Below are 20,640 nucleotides of genomic sequence, written 5' to 3' on the forward strand. Positions count from 1 at the left end.
GCTTTTATTCCATAATATCAAGCTGGATTTTTGGGGTAACTCATGAAGCCAGGCTAATGTTTTCCCAAGTAGTGAGAACTCAAGAGCGTCCTGCAGAGGCCTGTTTAAGGAAATGAGGTAGCTACTGCTTCCCAAAACATTTATTTCTTAATGAAATGTGTGATTAAACATGCAGGGTGTTTGTTTTAACTTTATACAACTAAATATATCGAAAACGACGTGGCCGGCCGTGGTGGCCGAGCGGTTCTACGCGCTATAGCCTGGAACCGCGTGACTGCTACGGTCGCAGGTTCGAATCCTGCCTCGCGCATGGATGTGTGTGACGTCCTTAGGTTAGTTAAGTTTAAGTAGTTCTAAGTTCTAGGGGACTGATGACTTCAGATATTAAGTCCCATAGTGCTCAAAGCCATTTGAATCATTTGGAAACGACGCAACGTACGAAAAAAAAATATTCTAGGTGAAAAGTTAATATCAGAAAAAGGGACACCTGTCTCTGCCGCAACTGGTCACCTCCGACACCACTGCGTGGGTGGAGCCAACTTTGTATTTTCAAATGGGAATCTTCAATTTTTTCTGCGCATTCGAATTCTACGCCAAAAAATATGTAGCGTTTACTCAAACCGCTGTCTTTCGTTGTCGTAGATGGCGCCATAATCCACAAATATTATGTGCGCGTGTTTTTGCAATTAAGAGCCGACGCGTTTGATTCTACATTCCATTTATGATGTAAATGTAAACGTTTGTGTTCTAACGGTTAATATTTATGTCTGATATTTATTTCAGTGTCGCATAATTGACTGTACAATTGCAATATATTCGGATGTTCAATGTCTCGTTCAAAACTACCTGTAACGTGATCCAGGAACAACGACGTCGGTGTAATAGTCTTCCACTTCCATCAGGATGCTAGACATCGGTGAGTCAGCCTCATTCTTGTTTTCCTAAGTCCTCTTGCCTCTCACCATTAGGGTGCATCATTTCGGTGCGCATCCATGGCAGGTACGCCTGTCACTATTACTTCATGATCATTTTACCATATTACAACGGTTGTCGTTTGTATTCCGCCGGTAGCCACGTAGTAGCCAGGACGGAATCAGTCACGCTGATGCGGAGTTCGAGTATAGGCACCGAAATCAAGCGTTCCGATGGTTTGGGGACTCGCCACATTCAACGCCGCAGAGAACAGAAAATGACGTTACCATACAAATAGCTTATTTGCCAGAAACGTGCATGTCTAGTCATTTTATTTGTACTGTACAGTCACATTTGCAACACTCAGGTAACGTTTGTACATCAGTATCAACTGCTAGAACACAAATGTTTATATTTGCATCGTAAATGAAATGTACAATCAAATGCGTTGGTTCTTTGTTGCAAAACTAGGTATACCTGATAATTGTCGGATACAGCACCGTCTACCACGAATGGGAAATTATGGTTTGAGTAAACAGTACGTATTTTTTGGTGTAGAATCCGAATAGCCAATACAAATGGGAGGCTCCTACTTGAAAATACAAAATGACCCCACCCTGGTAGAGGTGTGGTTAGGAGGTGGCCAGTTGTAGCACAGGCAGATGCCCCTTTTAATAATATTAACTTTTCACTTACATCATATTTTCGTACGATGCGTCGTTTTTGAGATATTTAGTTCTATCAAGTTAAAACAAACACCCCGTATATTTCTTTTTAAACCAACTGCTCAGTTAACGGAATCAGTGCTAGAAATAAGAATAACTTTGCCAAAGACTTATCTCTGAATGTGTCTGAGGAGTATGTTGCGGCTTAAGAATTTGGGGTCGCATATGCTTTTGTTAAAAAGGAAGAGGAGGGTACTGAGCTTTGGGGTTCGGGAATGATTTCGACACGCATGTCCTCAGTGTCTGATAGAGTTAACTGAGTCCTTTTGCGTTTGGGTCGCATAGCATGCATTGCTGTCCGTGGTGATCACAGACAATATTGAAGACCATGTCCCACATTTTGTAATAACCAGAGGACCATCAAAAATCGTGGTGACATTCGCGTAATTATTGTCTGTAAACTAACGTGTTATTTCTGTTCGTCTCAATGCGCATGTCCTTCAGCTAGCTTCTGTGGTATACTGTAGCAGTTCTTCGCGGGACCCTTACAGTCTGCTGCATCTGACAATAGGTCGCACTAAAAATCCAACTTTAGTATTCGGACACTTTTCAGAACCAATTACTTCACGACAAATTGTTCTGAAAATATGTGTTTCAATATCCTGTCGAGTAGTCACACTGTTGTATCACTTCTTTCAAAAGCAGTGATATACTGCTAATGATTTTTTTAATTAGTCAGTACATAGATCATCTCATTCTTCTTTTAATCGACAGTTCAAAGTTTCTTTGGATGATTTTGGTTTTTTTTTTTCTAACAAGTCGCTCTAGTTCTCCTCAACATTCTCTATACGTTTAAGGTCTGGTGATAGAGGTGATGGTTGTAAGATTTTCGGGGAACTGTACACCAAATATTCCTGCACAATGCGAGCCTTATGCTTTGGTCATTGTCTTAGTAGAACTTGGACGTGTTTGATATTCCCACTTTTTCAGCACTTTCGCGTATGCTGTTTTTTATTATTTTCAGATAGACATATTTGTCCGTAATAATGTCGACGAACACTAATTAGACAGGTCAAAATGTGGATATACAGCCTCATACAAGAACACTGTCATTTCCATGCATTACAGTCAGCTTAAAATTTATTCTTCTTCCGCCACACCATTCTTCGTCTTTCCAACCTAAAAATTCTAAATTTCCTTTCGACGTTCATTCACATAATGCTTCTTCCTAACCACTCTTCCATTGTAGCCACTACATTTCAATGGTCTGTGAATGGCTTGTGGATATACGTTCTTTCCAGTCTCGTTCAGAGGCCGACATGCTAATTTGGGTGCACTGAATGTAGAATCCTTTTTTATTATGCGTATTAGATTCCTCTTGTCACATGAATCCAACTTCTCTGGTTGGCACTTCTGATGTGTAGAGATTATACAGTCCTCGTTTTTTAATCGTTTGACGACATAAGTCACAGTGCTCTTACGCATACTGAGAATGTCATAACTTTGTCTATATAATTTACCTTTTGCGCTATGAAAAATCACAAGTTGCATATCAAAACTGGTATTAGTTTTGCGTGACACCGTACCATCTGCACAGTCGACCGCGCTCATAAACAAACGCTACCTTCTAACCCAGAGTCCATAACTTGGCGTGAACGATCTAAACAAGTGCTACACTTTCAACTGTCCGAATATTAAAGTAACATGAAAATCGAACAGTGTTTTATTTAAACGGTATTATTTAACAACTGTTAAAAGTTATATAAAAAGTTCATACTGTTATGTGCTGGACATCGATCTTACTACAATACTTGATTATTATTTTTTTATTTTGTTTATCATAATGTTATGATTTTATAGAGGAAAAACCTCATAGTATCCGAATATTAACATTACTGTATATGTTTCCGTGGGTAGTTTCACTGCAGCTTTTTTATCATAACGGTGGGAGCAACAAACTGAACAAACTTAACTTCAAGAAGACTCATGAGAAATTAAGAATAGACGAATATACACCAATCACGAAACAGAGCTCTTAAAAGCTTTATTGTTTTTATGTCGCAACTTCTAATAAATCGATAGACGTCTCGGGAAACAAGTTGTTTAAGAAGTTACCGAACACTCATTCGAGAACGTCGAGTGTGTCAAGACATAGTTTTAAATTTGACCAGCAGTCTCCTCACTCAATAAATATTTTGAAAGAGGACAAAGACTTAATGGCTGACTAGTTTGTTGGAATTCATCCTAAGGACTTGAGGCCATTCAGCAGTATACTGGCTTTCTAAATTTAGGGCAAACACTGATTGCAATAGGAAAAAAGATGGTTCTATGGACATTAAAAACCACATTTTGGTGGTATGCAACATAGTGCAAAGAAAGCTTAGTATGAAAAATGAGCTTCTTCTTTCAGATATGTGGTTTTTAGACGAACATAAAATGAAAAACTAAATTCATGTTTGCCAAAATGCATTCGGAAATTTAGAAGCATGAGTTTTTCAGTGAACCCGCAAAACGCATCCTGTAAAAAGTAATTAAAATTGGTATAACTGGGCTCATTTTTGGGCTGAAACATACTAAGGTTACAGAAATTAGAATCCCAAACCTTACTTCAGACAAAGGTTACAGTGTAATAGAGATCTTCAGTTCTTGGGTGCAAAGGATATCTCCTTTAGAGGCGGTTCTGCTTACTACAGGTAACATGTATTGGAGGTGACCGGATGACTGCCCGAATTTAGAGTACCCTGGACTGGCAGAAAAAGGGTGAAGTTGCAGAGAAAAACGTTCATATCGAAATAAATAAATAAGCCCGAAATACGCCGAAAACGAAATAAATGACAAATGAAATACACCATTTTTTGGCCTACAATGATCCAAAATGAATATACATGTAATTGAGCCCCATCTTATAGTACAAGGGTATAAAAAGATTTTTCATCAACTTCCGACCTCTACTCGTGACACTGCAGTGTAAGCGTAGAGAATAAAATGCTGCGCAGCGTAACACAGCGGGAAGATGGATGGGCATGTTTCCTATAGCCTGCATGGGCTGGGCGTAGCTTGGCTTTGGCGTGGGTAAAGCACCGTGTCCATTCTGCTGATAGCGTGAGGCAGCTGGTCTGCTTGACTAACAGGCAAGCATGGGCAGGATGAAAGCGGAACATGTGTTGTTGTTGTTGTGGTCTCCAGTCCTGAGACTGGTTTATGCAGCTTTCCATGCTACCCTATCCTGTGCAAGCTTCTTCATCTCCCAGTAATTACTGCAGCCTACATCCTTCTGAATCTGCTTAGTGTATTCATCTCTTGGTCTCCCTCTACGATTTTTATCCTCCACGCTGCACTCCAATGCTAAATTAGTGGTCCCATGATGCCTCAGAACATGTCCTAACAACCGGTCCCTTCTCCTTGTCAAGTTGTGCCACAAACTCCTCTTCTCCCCAATACTATTCAATACCTCTCATTAGTTATGTGATCTACCCATCTAATCTTCAGCATCCTTCTGTAGCACCACATTTCGAAAGCTTCTATTCTCTTCTTGTCCAAACTATTTATCGTCCATGTTTCACTTCCACACATGGTTACACTCCACACAAATACTTTCCGAAACGACTTTCTGACACTTAAATCTATACTCGATTTAACAAATTTCTCTTCTTCAGAAACGCTTTCCTTGTCATCGCCAGTTTACATTTTATATCTTCTCTACTTCGACCATCATCAGTTATTTTGCTTCCCAAATAGCAAAAATCCTTTACTACTTTAAGTGTCTCATTTCCCAATCTAAGTCCCTCAGCATCACCCGATTTAATTCGACTACATTCCATTATCCTCGTTTTGCTTTTGTTGATGTTCATCTTGTATCCTCCTTTCAAGACACTGTCCATTCCGTTCAACTGCTCTTCCAAGTCCTTTTACTGTCTCTGACAGAATTACAATGTCATCGGCGAACCTCAAAGCTTTTATTTCTTCTCCATGGGTTTTAAGACCTACTTCGACTTTTTCTTTTGTTTCCTTTACTGCTTGTTCAATATACAGATTGAATAACATCGGGGAGAGGCTACAACCCTGTCTCAGTCCCTCCCCAACCACTGCTTCCCTTTCATGCCCCTCGACCCTTATAACTGCCATATGGTTTCTGTACAAATTGTAAATTGCCTTTCGCTCCCTGCATTTTACCCCTGCCACCTTTAGAATTTGAAAGAGAGTATTCCAGTCAACATTGTCAAACACACGTCCATGCCCGAGGCAGGATTCGAACCTGCGACCGTAGCAGTCGCGCGGCTCCGGACTGAGCGCCTAGAACCGCTAGACCACCGCGGCCGGCAGGTTTGTCTTTCCTTAGTCTTTCTTCTAAGATACGTCTTAAGGTCAGTATTACCTCACGTGTTCCAATGTTTCTACGAAATTAAAATTAATCTTCCCCGAAGTCGGCTTCTACCAGTTATTCCATTCGTCTGTAAAGAATTCGTGATAGTATTTTGCAGCTGCAACTTATTAAACTGATAGTTCGGTAATTTTCACATCTGTCAACACCTGCTATCTTTGTGATTGGAATTATTATATTCTTCTTGAAGTCTGAGGGTATTTCGTCTGTCTCATACACCTTGCTCACCAGATTGTATAGTTTTGTCAGGATGGTTCTCCCAAGGCCGTCAGTAATTCTGATGGAATGTCGTCTACTCCCAGGGCCTTGTTTCGACTCAGGTCTTTCAGTGCTCTGTCAAACTCTTCACGCAGTATCATATCTCCCATTTCATCTTCATCACGGTCGCAGGTTCGAATCCTGCCTCGGGCATGGGTGTGTGTGATGTCCTTAGGTTAGTTAGGTTTAAGTAGTTCTAAGTTCTAGGGGACTTATGACCTAAGATGTTGAGTCCTATAGTGCTCGGAGCCATCTTCATCTACATTCACTTCCATTTCCATAATATTGTCCTCAAGTACATCGCCCTTGTATAGACTCTCTATATACTCCTTCCACCTTTCTGCTTTCCCTTCTTTGCTTAGAACTGGGTTTCCATCTTAGCTCTTGATATTCATACAAGTGGTTCTCTTTCTTCCAAAGGTCTCTTTAATTTTCCTGTAGGCAGTATCTATCTTACCCTAGTGAGATAAGCCTCTACACCCTTACATTTGTCCTCTAGCCATCCCTGCTTAGCCATTTTGCACTTCCTGTTGATCTCATTTTTGAGACGTTTGTATTCCTTTTTTCCTGCTTCATTTACTGCATTTTTATATTTTCTCCTTTCATTAATTATATTCCATATTTCTTCTGTTACCCTAGGATTTCTACTAGCCCTCGTCTTTTTACCTACATGATCCTCTGCTGCCTTCACTACTTCATGCCTCAGAGCTACCCATTCTTCTTCTACTGTATTTCTTTCCCCCATTCCTGTGAATTGTTCCCTTATGCTCTGCCTGAAAATCTGTACAACCTCTGATTTAGTGAGTTTATCCATCTCCTTATATTTCCACCTTTTTGCAGTTTCTTCAGTTTTAATCTACAGTTCATAACCAATAGATTGTGGTCAGAATCCACATCTGCCCCTGGAAATGTATTGCAATTTAAAACCTGGTTCCTAAATCTCTGTCTTACCATTATTTAATCTGTCTGATACCTTTTAGTATCCCCAGGGTTCTTTCATGTATACAACCTTCTTTCATGATTCTTTAACCAAGTGTTAGCTATGATTAAGTTGTGCTCTGTGCAAAATTCTACCATGTGGCTTCCTATTTCATTTCTTAGCCCCAATCCATATTCACCTACTATGTTTCCTTCTCTACCTTTTCCTACTCTCGAATTCCAGTCACCCATGACTATTAAATTTTCGTCTCCCTTCACTACCTGAATAACTTCTTTTATCTCATCATACATTTCATCGATTTCTTCATCATCTGCAGAGCTAGTTGGCATATAAACTTGTACTACTGTAGTAGACGTGGGCTTCGTGTCTATCTTGGCCACAATAATGCGTTCACTATGCTGTTTGTAGTAGCTTACCCGCACTCCTATTTTTTTATTCATTATTCAACCTACTTCTGCATTACCCCTGTTTGATTTGTATTTATAACCTGTATTCACCTGACCAAAAGTCTTTTTCCTCCTGCCACCGAACTTCTCTAATTCCCACTATACCTAACTTTAACCTATCCATTTCCCTTTTTAAATTTTCTAACCTACCTGCCCGATTAAGGGCTCTGACATTCCACGCTCCGATCCGTAGAACGCCAGTTTTCTTTCTCCTGATAACGACATCCTCTTGAGTAGTCCCCGCCCGGAGATCCGAATGGGGGACTATTTTACCTCCGGAATATTTTACCCAAGAGGATGCCATCATCATTTAACCATACAGTAAAGCTGCATGCCCTCGGGAAAAATTACGGCTTTAGTTTCCCCTTGCTTTCAGCCGTTCGCAGTACCAGCACAGCAAGGCCGTTATGGTTAGTGTTACAAGGCCAGATCAGTCAGTCATCCAGACTGTTGCCCCTGCAACTACTGAAAAGACTGCTGCCCCTTTTCAGGAACTACACTTTTTCTGGCCTCTCAACAGATATCCGTCCATTGTGGTTGCACCCACGGTACGGCCATCTATATTTCCGAGGCACGCAAGCCTCCCCACCAACGACAAGTCCATTGTTCATGGGGGGGAACGTGTGTACTCCTCTGCAATACTAGCAGCGACCGGACACAAATCTTAAGTGGCTCGAAGGCGGCATAGTTCTCTCGGCTTCAGACTATGGGGAACTAGGGAGTCCATGTTTACGACGTAGTGAATAAACCAGAAATGAAACTCTTTCATTTATTTGAAATTCATAAACTGCGGTTTAATAAACCATAACAGTTCGAAAATGTGCACAGTTTTAAGTCAATGATATCTTACTTCCAAGAGCTTTAAAAATATTGCGGTGTCATGCGGATATGAATTTGAAAAATATTCTTATTAAGAGTTGAAATCTGGCAACGGGTGATTTTCCCTTAAGAATGGTCAGCGCAGCCACAGGACGTGTGACAGCGCGTGTCCTGCAGCATTTATGTTTGCTTCCAGTTCCTCTGATCGAACGTTCAGATATTTTTTAGTAACTCGGAAATAGAACACCAGCTACATCTAGATAACGTCAGCTCAAAGATGAGAGGAAAGCAACGACATATCATCTCCAGTAGTACCGTGCCCATAAAAGCACTGCGGTGTAAAACCAACATTTTGGTTGAATACTTTGGTCTGCTTGCTGCGAGTAACCAAATAACAACTACTCTCTCACACTGAAGAAAATTATTATCCTTATTTTTGACACGCACACGGGGCTTCACGCGGCTGTGTTGTACGTAAGTATTAATTGTTGTTTTCTAGGCGAAGTCATACAGTACTGGTCGATTTTACAGCTGGTGAAAACACACTGAAAATAGTAACAACCGTAAAATACCAAGGAATAACCGTCAATAACGACACATAGTCGAATGGCTAAGTAAAACTACTATAGGAAGAGCAGGTCCCAGGCTGAGATGTACGAGGCGGGTGTTAAGGAAATATAGCTCATCCAAGAAAGAAATGGATTACAAAACAATTACTTAATAGATATCTGTGATTTTTTTGTCATTCTCGGACCCTCACAAACGAGGAAACTTTCCCAACTCTCAAAAAACGTTCTTGATGAAACTTGATAGGTATGCACAAGAGAAATAATCCGGTACGTATGTTTTTTCTTTGTGCGCAATTTCACTTTTAAGGGGTAAAACACACCACGAAATGTAATTTAGCATATTAGATTTGGAACGAATATCTTCGAAACGATGATATATAAAAGATGTTTCTCATATAGAAGTTCATGTGGAATTAATGTTCTTGAAAACTGTATACCACAGTTTTGTAGTAATCTGAAAACTTGCAAAATCTCAAATTTTGCAAAACATCCAACCACCATTTTGAAAAATGAAAATTTTGTTGCGACACAAATTAAAGAAGCTTTCAGGCTACATACAATCATGTGTAATTAAGCTTCATGTGTAACAGAGCCGGTTTCTGAAATACATTTTATGGAAACTACACAGTACGCAATATACTGTCACAGTATTTTCAACATACCTAATTAAAATATCTAAACATGCATTACTAGTCTAGTTATTTATTTGAATTATATTTGTTTTATGTTCGAAATTGTGATTTTACGTTTTACATTCATTTTACCTCTTTTCTTTTTTTAAATTTATTCTTTCACATATGTGTATTTTGTTAATTGAAAATAATAAGTAACTCATTGTTATGATACAGAACATTACAGCAATGGTAATGCCTAAAACATAACGTTTTCTTGCAGCATGCACATAAAATTAATAATATTTCTTCACATAATATACACAACAGAGCACACAAAACAAAATAAAATTCAGCAGCATTTCGAATTCTCAAAGGTGATCCTCTAAGTATCCTGATTTGTGTCAGGCTTATTTCAGTATATTGGTAGGATGTGACTGCAGATTATTTATATTGTTTCTGAAGTGGAGATTGACATATAAATCATTCAGCAGAAGTAGATCTTAAAGTCTTCTAACGCAGTTCTTTCAACATCGAAAACGGTATACGGTATCTCTCATCAAGCCCTTTGCGATCATCAGCTGAACAAGCTCCTTGTCCTGAGGTACGATGGTCTATACTGTTCTTTCACACTGACAACCCTGAGAATCTAACAATCATACAGATTTTTCTCCCTTGCTGGGAAAGAAAACCTCCTTCAGATATCTTTTGACCTGCTGAGACATTTGTTTATGATATTTCTATGCTGTCACAAGGACATTTGGGACTTCAAAAAGAGGTTCTCGAATTCTTGGTTTCTTTTAAAACTATGAAAAGGCAGGTGGTCAGCGTAAAGAAACCATTCTCACTATCATATCCGAGGACAAGGCACTTATTCATCTCGTGATACCAAAGGACACGATGGCACAGGTATAGTCGTGGTACGTATAAGGCTTTCGATGTTGGAAGCACCTTGTGAGAATATTTCCAGATCTAGTTCTGTTAAATGATTTCGCTATCAATATAATAAAGCTGTAGTCACTAGCACATGATCAATTCTTTTCTCCATAGCTTACCAGTATACTGAAATATACCTGATACAAATCAGGATATATAGAAAATTACTTGAGACAATTTCAAGTCCCGACAAATTTTGTTCTGTATTGTGTTCTTTGTCGTGTATATTGCGTGAGAAAAGTTGCTAATTTTATGCACTCGGTGTAATAAAACGTTATGTTTCAAACATTTATTTACAAATTATCATTATTGTAATGATTTTATATCATAATAATGAGTTACTTATTATTTTAAATTAACAAAATACACTTAAGGATACAGGGTACTTATAAATGGTGAAAAAATTGAATGTTTTGAGTTTATTAAATTCTATAAGCTTTCTTGATTCCATTGATATATACATTACAGGGTTTCAAATGAAAAATGTCCTACATATATTAAATTTTAAAGTTACAGTCATGTATGCCGCCGCGCCCCCTTTATTTCTATTACAGAAGCCGGTATTATTGCGAAAAGAACTGTGAACTTTCGTTTCCAGCGATTATATGTATGATACATTGTATATTTTGGGAACAGTGCAGGTTTCTAGTGTCTGTAAATTATTATCTTTGCTTGTATTTACTTTCGTTTCGCTGCATGTTTGTTGCCCAAGTGCTACATATATTTGTGAAAGTACATATCCTTTAGTGTGCAATAAATACGAACTACGCCACGCATCAAGAAATTCAATAAAAGGAAATACCGTGGTAACCAGTTCACAAACAAAGCAAGCCACACTCTTGAAAGTAACCCATGTATAGTTATTCAGGGAAGAAACTCCCACATGGCATGCCTCCTTGTGATTCAAATTTTTGTGTTAACAGTGACGCTGTTTGTAGTGGATTTATTGTTGTTGATGTGGGAATCTTATCTTCTTTGATAAATGAAGTGGCGAAATGAAAACAATGTGATGGTGATGGTGTATTCTGTCTGGAAATAACCGAAGAACAAAGTAGCAGGAAGGGTTTAGCGCCAAAATCAGTTGTTCTTTGTAGATGCTGCAATAAATCTACCTCAAAAATGACTTCGAACATTGTGCATAACTCATGTGAATTTGAAATAAGTATATGCAATGTGTGCAATAGGAAAAGGAAAAAAGGCTGCTTAAACGTTTTGCGATTTGATGGACCTTCCTCCTCCTCCCAGTAGGTTCAGGAAGGACATAAAAATACTTTTAGGTGCCTTGACGGTTATGTCTAAAGCATCTATGAAACGTGCAGTAGAAGAAACTGTAAATATAATGGAACCAGGGACATTGCTGTTGCACTTGATGGGACGTCGAGCACATCGTTCCTTGAATGGTGTTGTAAGTGCTTCTTGTCTGGAGAATGGAAAAGTTGTTGATGTTGAGTGCATATCTAAGTACTGCCACACATACCATGGTAACACTGAAGGACATAGTGAACATCAGTATTTTAAGAATTATGATGCTTACAGTGGAGGTATGGAGTGTGATGGAGCTCTAAAAATATTTCAGTGGTCGGTGGCCGTTTATAAAGTTAGGTATACGAAGTACCTAGGCTATTAGGACTCTAAACTTTTCAATAAAATTAATAAGTTCAATGTTTATGGTGACACCTTGCTAACAAAACTGAAGTGTTGTGGACATGTGCAAAAGAGGATGGCTGCTATATTGACGAATCTACGAAGAGAAATGAAAGGAAAGTTGCTATCTGATAGAAAATCTGGCTGGCCGAGGCAGATTGACAGAAACTGAAATAGACCTTCTTCAGAGTTATTATGGACTGGCGATTAGACAAACTGCACCGCTGAATGATGTTACAGCTATGAGAAAAGCTGTATGGGCCAACTACTTTCGTAAGTTGTCCGCAGATGACCACCCTGTTCACGAACTTTGCTCTAAAGGAGCAGATTCTTGGTGTGGTGACCGAAACGCAACAGAAAGTGGTCAAACACACCATCACAAGCATTCTCTTCCTGAGCCTGTTATGAATGAAATAAAACGACTTTTTAGAGACCTGAGTGACCCTGTTTTCATGGGGGTATTCAGAATACAAATAAAAGTTTTAACCATTGCATATGGGAAAGATGACCGAGGAATGTTTTTGTAGGAATAAATAGATTAAATGTTGGTGTACTAGACGCAGTGATATGTTTCAATGATGGAGTGATAGGAAGGTTGGAAGTCCTGAGAAATTTAGGCATAAAATGTGGCTCTAATATGGAAGTTCAATTGCTTGTGTGTGACAGACAACAGGTGCATTCAAGTTACCAGAGAACCAATAAGTGCTAAAAGGAATGCCAAGAGCAAGCTTGAAGATAAAGAAATGCTGCAGGATGAAAACTATGCTTCACCAATGTTCTGAGGCACAGTCTAATAGGACTCATATCTTCATTCGCAATTTGCGACAAGTTGTATTTTTCAGAATTGAGGTATAAATATTTCCTAAAGTTTATAAAGCTTTGCTCTAATGTTTTTCTGTAACTTTCAATAGTCCATACTTATGTAGTAGACCTAAGCTTTATTGTAGAATCAACTAAATTATAGGAAAAATAAAATTTTTACTAGGAAAAAGTTATAAAAATTAAAATGTAAGATGTGATATTTTTTATCCTTGTAATATACGTAATAGGTGGAATTAAATAGGTCTAGTAACTCAGCCATCATGTCATACATATCTGATAAAAATTTGGTCTCTTTCATATGTATAGCGTTGGATTAAATGCTACCGCAATTTGAGGAAGCATTTTGGAAAAAAATGCATCAATTTCTTGGTAATTATTTTAATAACCCTAAGCAGGTTCAAAAATATTCAAAATGCTTCTAATTTGTTTAGAAAGTGTGCTGCATTACCTGATATAAACAAAAAATCTGAAAAACGTACACGTTATATGTAGTGCCTGAAGGAAATGTGTGTTGATTTTTTCATAATATTGAGCCACAAAAGAATCCTGTATCCTTAAGTGAAACGGTAAACTTAGAAACAAGAAGAAGAAAATCAATGTAAAATGTAAAACAACAGTGTGAAACATAAAATAAATATGTTGTTGTTGTGGTCTTCAGTCCTGAGACTGGTTTGATACAGCTCTCCATGCTACTCTATCCTGTGCAAGCTTCTTCATCTCCCAGTACCTACTGCAGCCTACATCCTTCTGAACCTGCATAGTGTATTTATCTTTTGGTCTCCCTCTACGATTTGTACCCTCCACGCTGCCCTCCAATACTAAATTGGTGATCCCTCTCTGTCTCAGAACATGTCCTACCAACCGATCCCTTCTTCTAGTCAAGTTGTCCCACATACTCATCTTCTACCCAATTCTATTCAATAACTCATCATTAGTTATGTGATCTTCCCATCTAATCTTCAGCATTCTTCTGTAGCACCACATTTCGAAAGCTTCTATTCTCTTCTTGGCTAAACTATTTATTGTCCACGTTTCACTTCCATATACGGCTACACTCCATACAAATACTTTCAGAAACAACTTCCTGACATTTAAATCTATACTCGATATTAACAAATTTTTCTTCTTCAGAAACACTTTCCTTGCCATTGCCATTCTACATTTTATATCCTCTCTACTTCGACCATCATCAGTTATTTTGCTCACCAAATAGCAAAACTCCTTTACTACTTTAAGTATCTCAGTTCCTAATCTAATTCCCGCAGCATCACCCGATTTAATTCGTCTATATTCCATTATCCTCGTTTTGCTTTTGTTGATGTTCATCTTATACCCTCCTTTCAAGACACTGTCCATTCCGTTCAACTGCTCTTCCAAGTCTTTTGCTGTCTCTGACAGGATTACAATGTCATCGGCGTACCTCAAAGTTTTTATTTCTTCTCCGTGCATTTTAATAGCTACTCCGAACTTTTCTTTTGTTTCCTTTATTGCTTGCTCAATATACAGATTGAATAACATCGGGGATAGGCTACAACCCAGTCTCACTCCCTTCCCAACCACTGCTTCCCTTTCAGATAAACACAAGTAAATTAAAAATCAGACTAACAGTGAGCGTTTAGATATTTTAATTAGTGTGTCGAAAGTACTCTGACAGCACATTGTGAAGAGCGTATTTTACAAAAATGGTGTTTCAGAGACTAGCTTTATTGCACATGGATGTATGTAGCTTCCATTTACACTCCTGGAAATTGAAATAAGAACACCGTGAATTCATTGTCCCAGGAAGGGGAAACTTTATTGACACATTCCTGGGGTCAGATACACCACATGATCACACTGACAGAATCACAGGCACATAGACACAGGCAACAGAGCATGCACAATGTCGGCACTTGTACAGTGTATATCCACCTTTCGCAGCAATGCAGGCTGCTATTCTCCCATGGAGACGATCGTAGAGATCCTGGATGTAGTCCTGTGGAACGGCTTGCCATGCCATTTCCACCTGGCGCCTCAGTTGGACCAGCGTTCGTGCTGGACGTGCAGACCGCGTGAGACGACGCTTCATCCAGTCCCAAACATGCTCAATGGGGGACAGATCCGGAGATCTTGCTGGCCAGGGTAGTTGACTTACACCTTCTAGAGCACGTTGGGTGGCACGGGATACATGCGGACGTGCATTGTCCTGTTGGAACAGCAAGTTCCCTTGCCGGTCTAGGAATGGTAGAACGATGGGTTCGATGACGGTTTGGATGTACCGTGCACTATTCAGTGTCCCCTCGACGATCACCAGTGGTGTACGGCCAGTGTAGGAGATCGCTCCCCACACCATGATGCCGGGTGTTGGCCCTGTGTGCCTCGGTCGTATGCAGTCCTGATTGTGGCGCTCACCTGCACGGCGCCAAACACGCATACGACCATCATTGGCACCAAGGCAGAAGCGACTCTCATCGCTGAAGACGACACGTCTCCATTCGTCCCTCCATTCACGCCTGTCGCGACACCACTGGAGCCGGGCTGCACGATGTTGGGGCGTGAGCGGAAGACGGCCTAACGGTGTGCGGGACCGTAGCCCAGCTTCATGGAGACGGTTGCGAATGGTCCTCGCCGATACCCCAGGAGCAATAGTGTCCCTAATTTGCTGGGAAGTGGCGGTGCGGTCCCCTACGGCACTTCGTAGGATCCTACGGTCTTGGCGTGCATCCGTGCGTCGTTGCGGTCCGGTCCCAGGTCGACGGGCATGTGCACCTTCCGCCGACCACTGGCGACAACATCGATGTACTGTTGAGACCTCACGCCCCACGTGTTGAGCAATTCGGCGGTACGTCCACCCGGCCTCCTGCATGCCCACTATACGCCCTCGCTCAAAGTCCGTCAACTGCACATACGGTTCACGTCCACGCTGTCGCGGCATGCTACCAGTGTTAAAGACTGCGATGGAGCTCCATATGCCACGGCAAACTGGCTGACACTGACGGCGGCGGTGCACAAATGCTGCGCAGCTAGCGCCATTCGACGGCCAACACCGCGGTTCCTGGTGTGTCCGCTGTGCCGTGCGTGTGATCATTGCTTATACAGCCCTCTCGCAGTGTCCGGAGCAAGTATGGTGGGTCTGACACACCGGTGTCAATGCGTTCTTTTTCCCATTTCCAGGAGTGTATATTGCAAAAATTTTCATTTTTCAAAATTAATTAGTGGTGGTGGAGTATTTTACAAAATTTCAAATTATTGTGAAATTCTTTTATACAGTTTTCAAGAACATTAATTACGTATCAGCTTCCGTATGGAAACACTTTTATATATAATCGTTTCGAAGATATTCTCTCCAAACCTAATACGTCAAATTACCTGTTGGGGCATGTTTTACCCAATAAAAGTGTAATGGGACACAAACAAAAAAAAAAGTATTGGATTAGTTTACTTCTTCCATATGCCCGCCAAGTTCCATCAAGAACGTTTGTTGACATTTGGGAAAGTTCCCTTGTAAATAAGATTAACAAAAGAGATAGTGAAGCTCCAAAGAAGAGTGACACATTTCGTCACGGGGTGGTTTAATAAGCCCGACAGCGATACGAAGATCCTCAGAAAACTTCATTGGCAGCAACTACAAGAGAGGCATTTTATATCACGGAGAGGAAACTTGCAGAATGTGTTTCGAAAAAGTGGCGGGCAATTTGTTACTTCCACTCATGTATGTCCCTCTACATATCAGGACTAAAAAATCAGAGAAACTAGTTTGTACACTCTCGTTATTCTCACGGGTCGTTCACAAGTGGAGCAGAGAAGGGAGAACATGATAGTGGTGCGACATTCACCCTCCGTCACATACCGTAAGGTGCATTGCGGACTATAGATGCAGAAGTAGATTTAAATTGTTTTCTTAGCCGTATTCACTTTTCTGCAGAGCTGACTCTCAACGAGCTGGCTGCCCAGGCATTCGTCTTCTTCGCAGCCGGCTTTGAAACCTCTTCGACGACAATGAGCTTCGCCTTGCACGAACTGGCTCTCAATCCTTCGTTGCAGACCAAGCTGCAAGAGGAGATTGACTCGGTGTTCAAAGAATATGGAACGGACATCACCTACGACTCCATTTCAAAAACGTCCTACCTCGACAAAGTTGTGTGCGGTAAGTCAGTTTAACCTTCACTATGAATCCAGACTTGTACATAATTTGTGTCTCTCTATAGCCAGGACACTTATTAAATGCCTTACTCAGTATGATAAGACGGTTTTCAAAGCACGGTTACGAAGCCAGCGTCGTTGACAGCAGCGTTTTGTTGTCGACGTGTTGGAGATACTCGGTGTACTGGTCATGTCAGCTGGCGTCCACCGGCTTTTAGGCCTTATTCGGTATTTCCTTCGAAAAATGAGAAAGAAGATTGGAGTTAGCGTCAGTTTGATGAAGAGATCATTAGAGACGGAATACAGGATCGGGTTCGGGGATGATGGATAGGATATCGGCTGCGTTGTTCTAAAACGAGTCATTCCGTCCTTTGCCTTTGGGAAGCCAAAAAAATTTAAATCTAGATGGTCGGACAGGGATTTCAACAGCCGTCCTCTCGAATTCGAAGCCACTGCGTTAACTTGTTGCAGTACATAATATCACGCTTCAAATTAACTAAATATGCTTCACTTTCGTTCATATAAATTATATTGGATGTCATACTACAACGTCGGACATTTTTCCCTCACCTTCATCGTTTACGAAATCTTGTTCCGTTTCTCTTCTTTAAACAACTACCTTCCATGCTCTTTATATTTTGCTGTTGTAATGTAATCGTCCGATATTTCTTAATAATCGTTATCATTCACATAAATCGGCTTTAAAAACAGTAAGTGATTCAATTGGAACATAATGCCAATGTACCACAGTGTAGAAATAACAGTGAGTGGTAACGTACAATGAAATAAATTTTGAAAATATTCTTGTCTGTGGAAGTGTAGCTTAAATATTTCCTGGAATTTTATGTGTAAGATAATTATCAGACAACTTTTTGCGCCATCTTTTCTGTTTATTACTTCGAAGAGTACAAGATTATAACATCGCTTCATATTTACTAAACTCAAAATGGATTTTGAAATGAGATGAGTGCATATACAGTTTATAGCTCTCCAGAACTCTCAAATAAATCACTTTGCGCCCCCGCCGCTGGCCTACAAATGAGTTAAAACGATTGAAATATTTCAAAGTATTACTGGAATGTGTTCAAAATTAAAATGTCTACAAAAGTTCGAGTGCAGAGATAAGATTTTACAGAGTGTAGTAACGTGTTTACCATAGTTTTGATACAAATACGAGAGGCACTCAATAAGTAAGGCAACACATTTTTTTCTGAAAGTGGTTCGGTTTTATTCAGGATTCCAATATCCTATATTATTTCCCACTCTTCTGACTACAAAAACCTATTTTTCAATAGAATCTCCGTTCAATGCGACGGCCTTACGCCACCTGACTGGCAGGGCGTTTATGCCCCCATGGTACCAATCAGCTGGTCGACGTCGGAGCCAACGTCTTGCTCTATCAATAACATCCCCATCATCCACGAACTGCTTCCAGTGGAGTGTATCTTTCTTTGGACCAAATAAAAGGAATTCAGAAGGTGTGAGATCCGGGCTGTAGGGTGCTTGAGGAAGAGAAGTCCAGTGAAGTTTTGTGAGCTCCTCTCTGGTGCGCTGACTTCTGTGACTCCTCGCGTAGTCATGGAGAAGGAGAAGTTCGTTTGCATTTTTTTTTTTCTTTTTGGCACGAACATAAGTCGTTTCTTCAACTTCCCGAGGCAAGCACAATACACTTTCAAGTTGATTGTTGCACGAAAAGGGAGAACATCAGAGAGAATAACCCTTCAGAGTCCCAGAAGACCATCGCCTTGTCGTTATCAGCTGAGGATACGGCTTTGAACTTTTTCTTCAGAGGAGGGATGGTGCGACACCACTACATGGATTGCCGTTTTGATTCCATTTTGAATTGATAAGCCCATATTTCACTGTCTCTGACAATGTTCAACAAAAAATTGTCACGATCAGCCTCGTAACGCGCATTCAGTTCCGCACAGGTGGTCCTTCGTTGCTCGTTTGGTCCTCCGTTAGGTGGCAAGGAGCCCTGCGTGCACAAACCTTTGAGTACCCCAACTGGTAGGCGTGTGTCAGCACTACCAATAGAGATGTCCAGCTGAGGAGCGAGGTGTTTGATTGTGATCCGTCGATCACTCGAATGAGAGTGTCCACACGTTCCACTACTGCAAGTGTCACAGTGCGCGGCCGGCCAGCACGCAGAAGATAGGACAGGTCCGTCCGACCTCGTTGCTACGGTGACAGACACCTCGCCCAGCGACTCACTACCAGGTCTCCCTAGACATCCTGCAAGCTACTATGAATAACTGCGATGCTCTGGTTTTCCACCAACAGAAACTCAATGAGAGCTCTCTGCTTGGAATGCACGTCCGTGTTACAGACGCCATTCTGAAAGCTACGTAAAGCGCCATCACATGTCTGAACTTCATGAACCTGTAAGGGCTGAGGGCGGAATATACCACGAAGTCCCAAAACAGATTCCGCATTTTTCAGCCGAAATTGGCCGAGGAAAAAGAGTGTTGAATTACTTATTGAACGCCCCTCGTACATTCTCAAAATGAAAATTAATAACATTTGTTTGTGCACATAATTAGTCTCCAAAGATAAATACTTTTTCATTTTTTTTTCAATTTTGATGCTAAATTTCTAGCACGTTCTCGTACAAATGTTGAAAAATTTATATCAATTAGATACTTGGTAAAGTGATTCTTCAATTTCTCCAGGCGTATTTTATGACGAAATAAATCTCGGGTGAACAGCCTGGTATGAGTGTGCATAGGCCACAATATTTCGGCAATTGACCACGTTGCCATCATCAGGTGCGCTGACGTACTGACCTGCGGCACCTGATGATGGCAACGTGGTCAATTTCCGAAATATTGTGGCCTATGCACACTCATACCAGGCTGTTCACCCGAGGTTTATTTCGTTACTTGGTAAATATTTCGTACATTCTTTAAGTTAATTTCAAGTTATCACATTATCTTCAGATTATTCTTCAAAGCAATTATACACAAAATAATAAAATTACGTTCAACAGTATGCTTTTTAAGTATAACAACATTTGTACACTCGTGTTACATGGGAATTAAGAATGACGAAGTTATTAAAAGGGGTTACAAACATTATCATTCCTGTGAATTACGGCTCAAATTCTTCAGCATTCTAAAGAATTGTATTGTAAACTAGTCTGGTAGATTACACAGCATATCCTTAATCCATCGATTGTGTAATTCTTTTAGAGACACTGCGGAAGTACCCACCCCTGCCCATCCTGAACAGGGAGTGTAACAAAGAGTACAGGATTCCCGACAGCGAACTCGTCCTGGAGAAAGGAACGGCTGTCGCCATTTCCGTCCTGGGCCTCCAGCACGACCCCAAGTACTTCCCGGATCCAGAGCGCTTCGACCCTGAGAGGTTCTCGGAGGAGGAGAAAGCCAAGAGGCACCCCTATGTTTACCTGCCATTCGGGGAGGGCCCCCGCATCTGTATAGGTGAGTAATCTCGCGTCATATCTTTCAGTTCCAATTTGTGTCTCGATGTGAAGAACAATAAAATCCTCAAAT

At 40.5% G+C, this 20,640-nt stretch overlaps 1 protein-coding gene across 1 annotated transcript in view; it reads left to right on the forward strand.

Annotated features, from left to right (window-relative positions):
• The window catches only part of LOC124798489 (cytochrome P450 6k1-like), a 116,705-nt gene that overhangs the window by 80,591 nt on the left and 15,474 nt on the right, over window positions 1-20,640 (forward strand). Inside the window, exons 6-7 of the mRNA XM_047261927.1 lie at window positions 16,908-17,129; window positions 20,317-20,568. Coding sequence (XP_047117883.1) covers window positions 16,908-17,129; window positions 20,317-20,568 — 474 coding nt within the window. The remainder of the gene's footprint in view (window positions 1-16,907; window positions 17,130-20,316; window positions 20,569-20,640) is intronic.

This window comes from Schistocerca piceifrons, chromosome 5 (genome assembly GCF_021461385.2).
Source record: "Schistocerca piceifrons isolate TAMUIC-IGC-003096 chromosome 5, iqSchPice1.1, whole genome shotgun sequence".
Lineage (NCBI taxonomy): Eukaryota > Metazoa > Arthropoda > Insecta > Orthoptera > Acrididae > Schistocerca > Schistocerca piceifrons.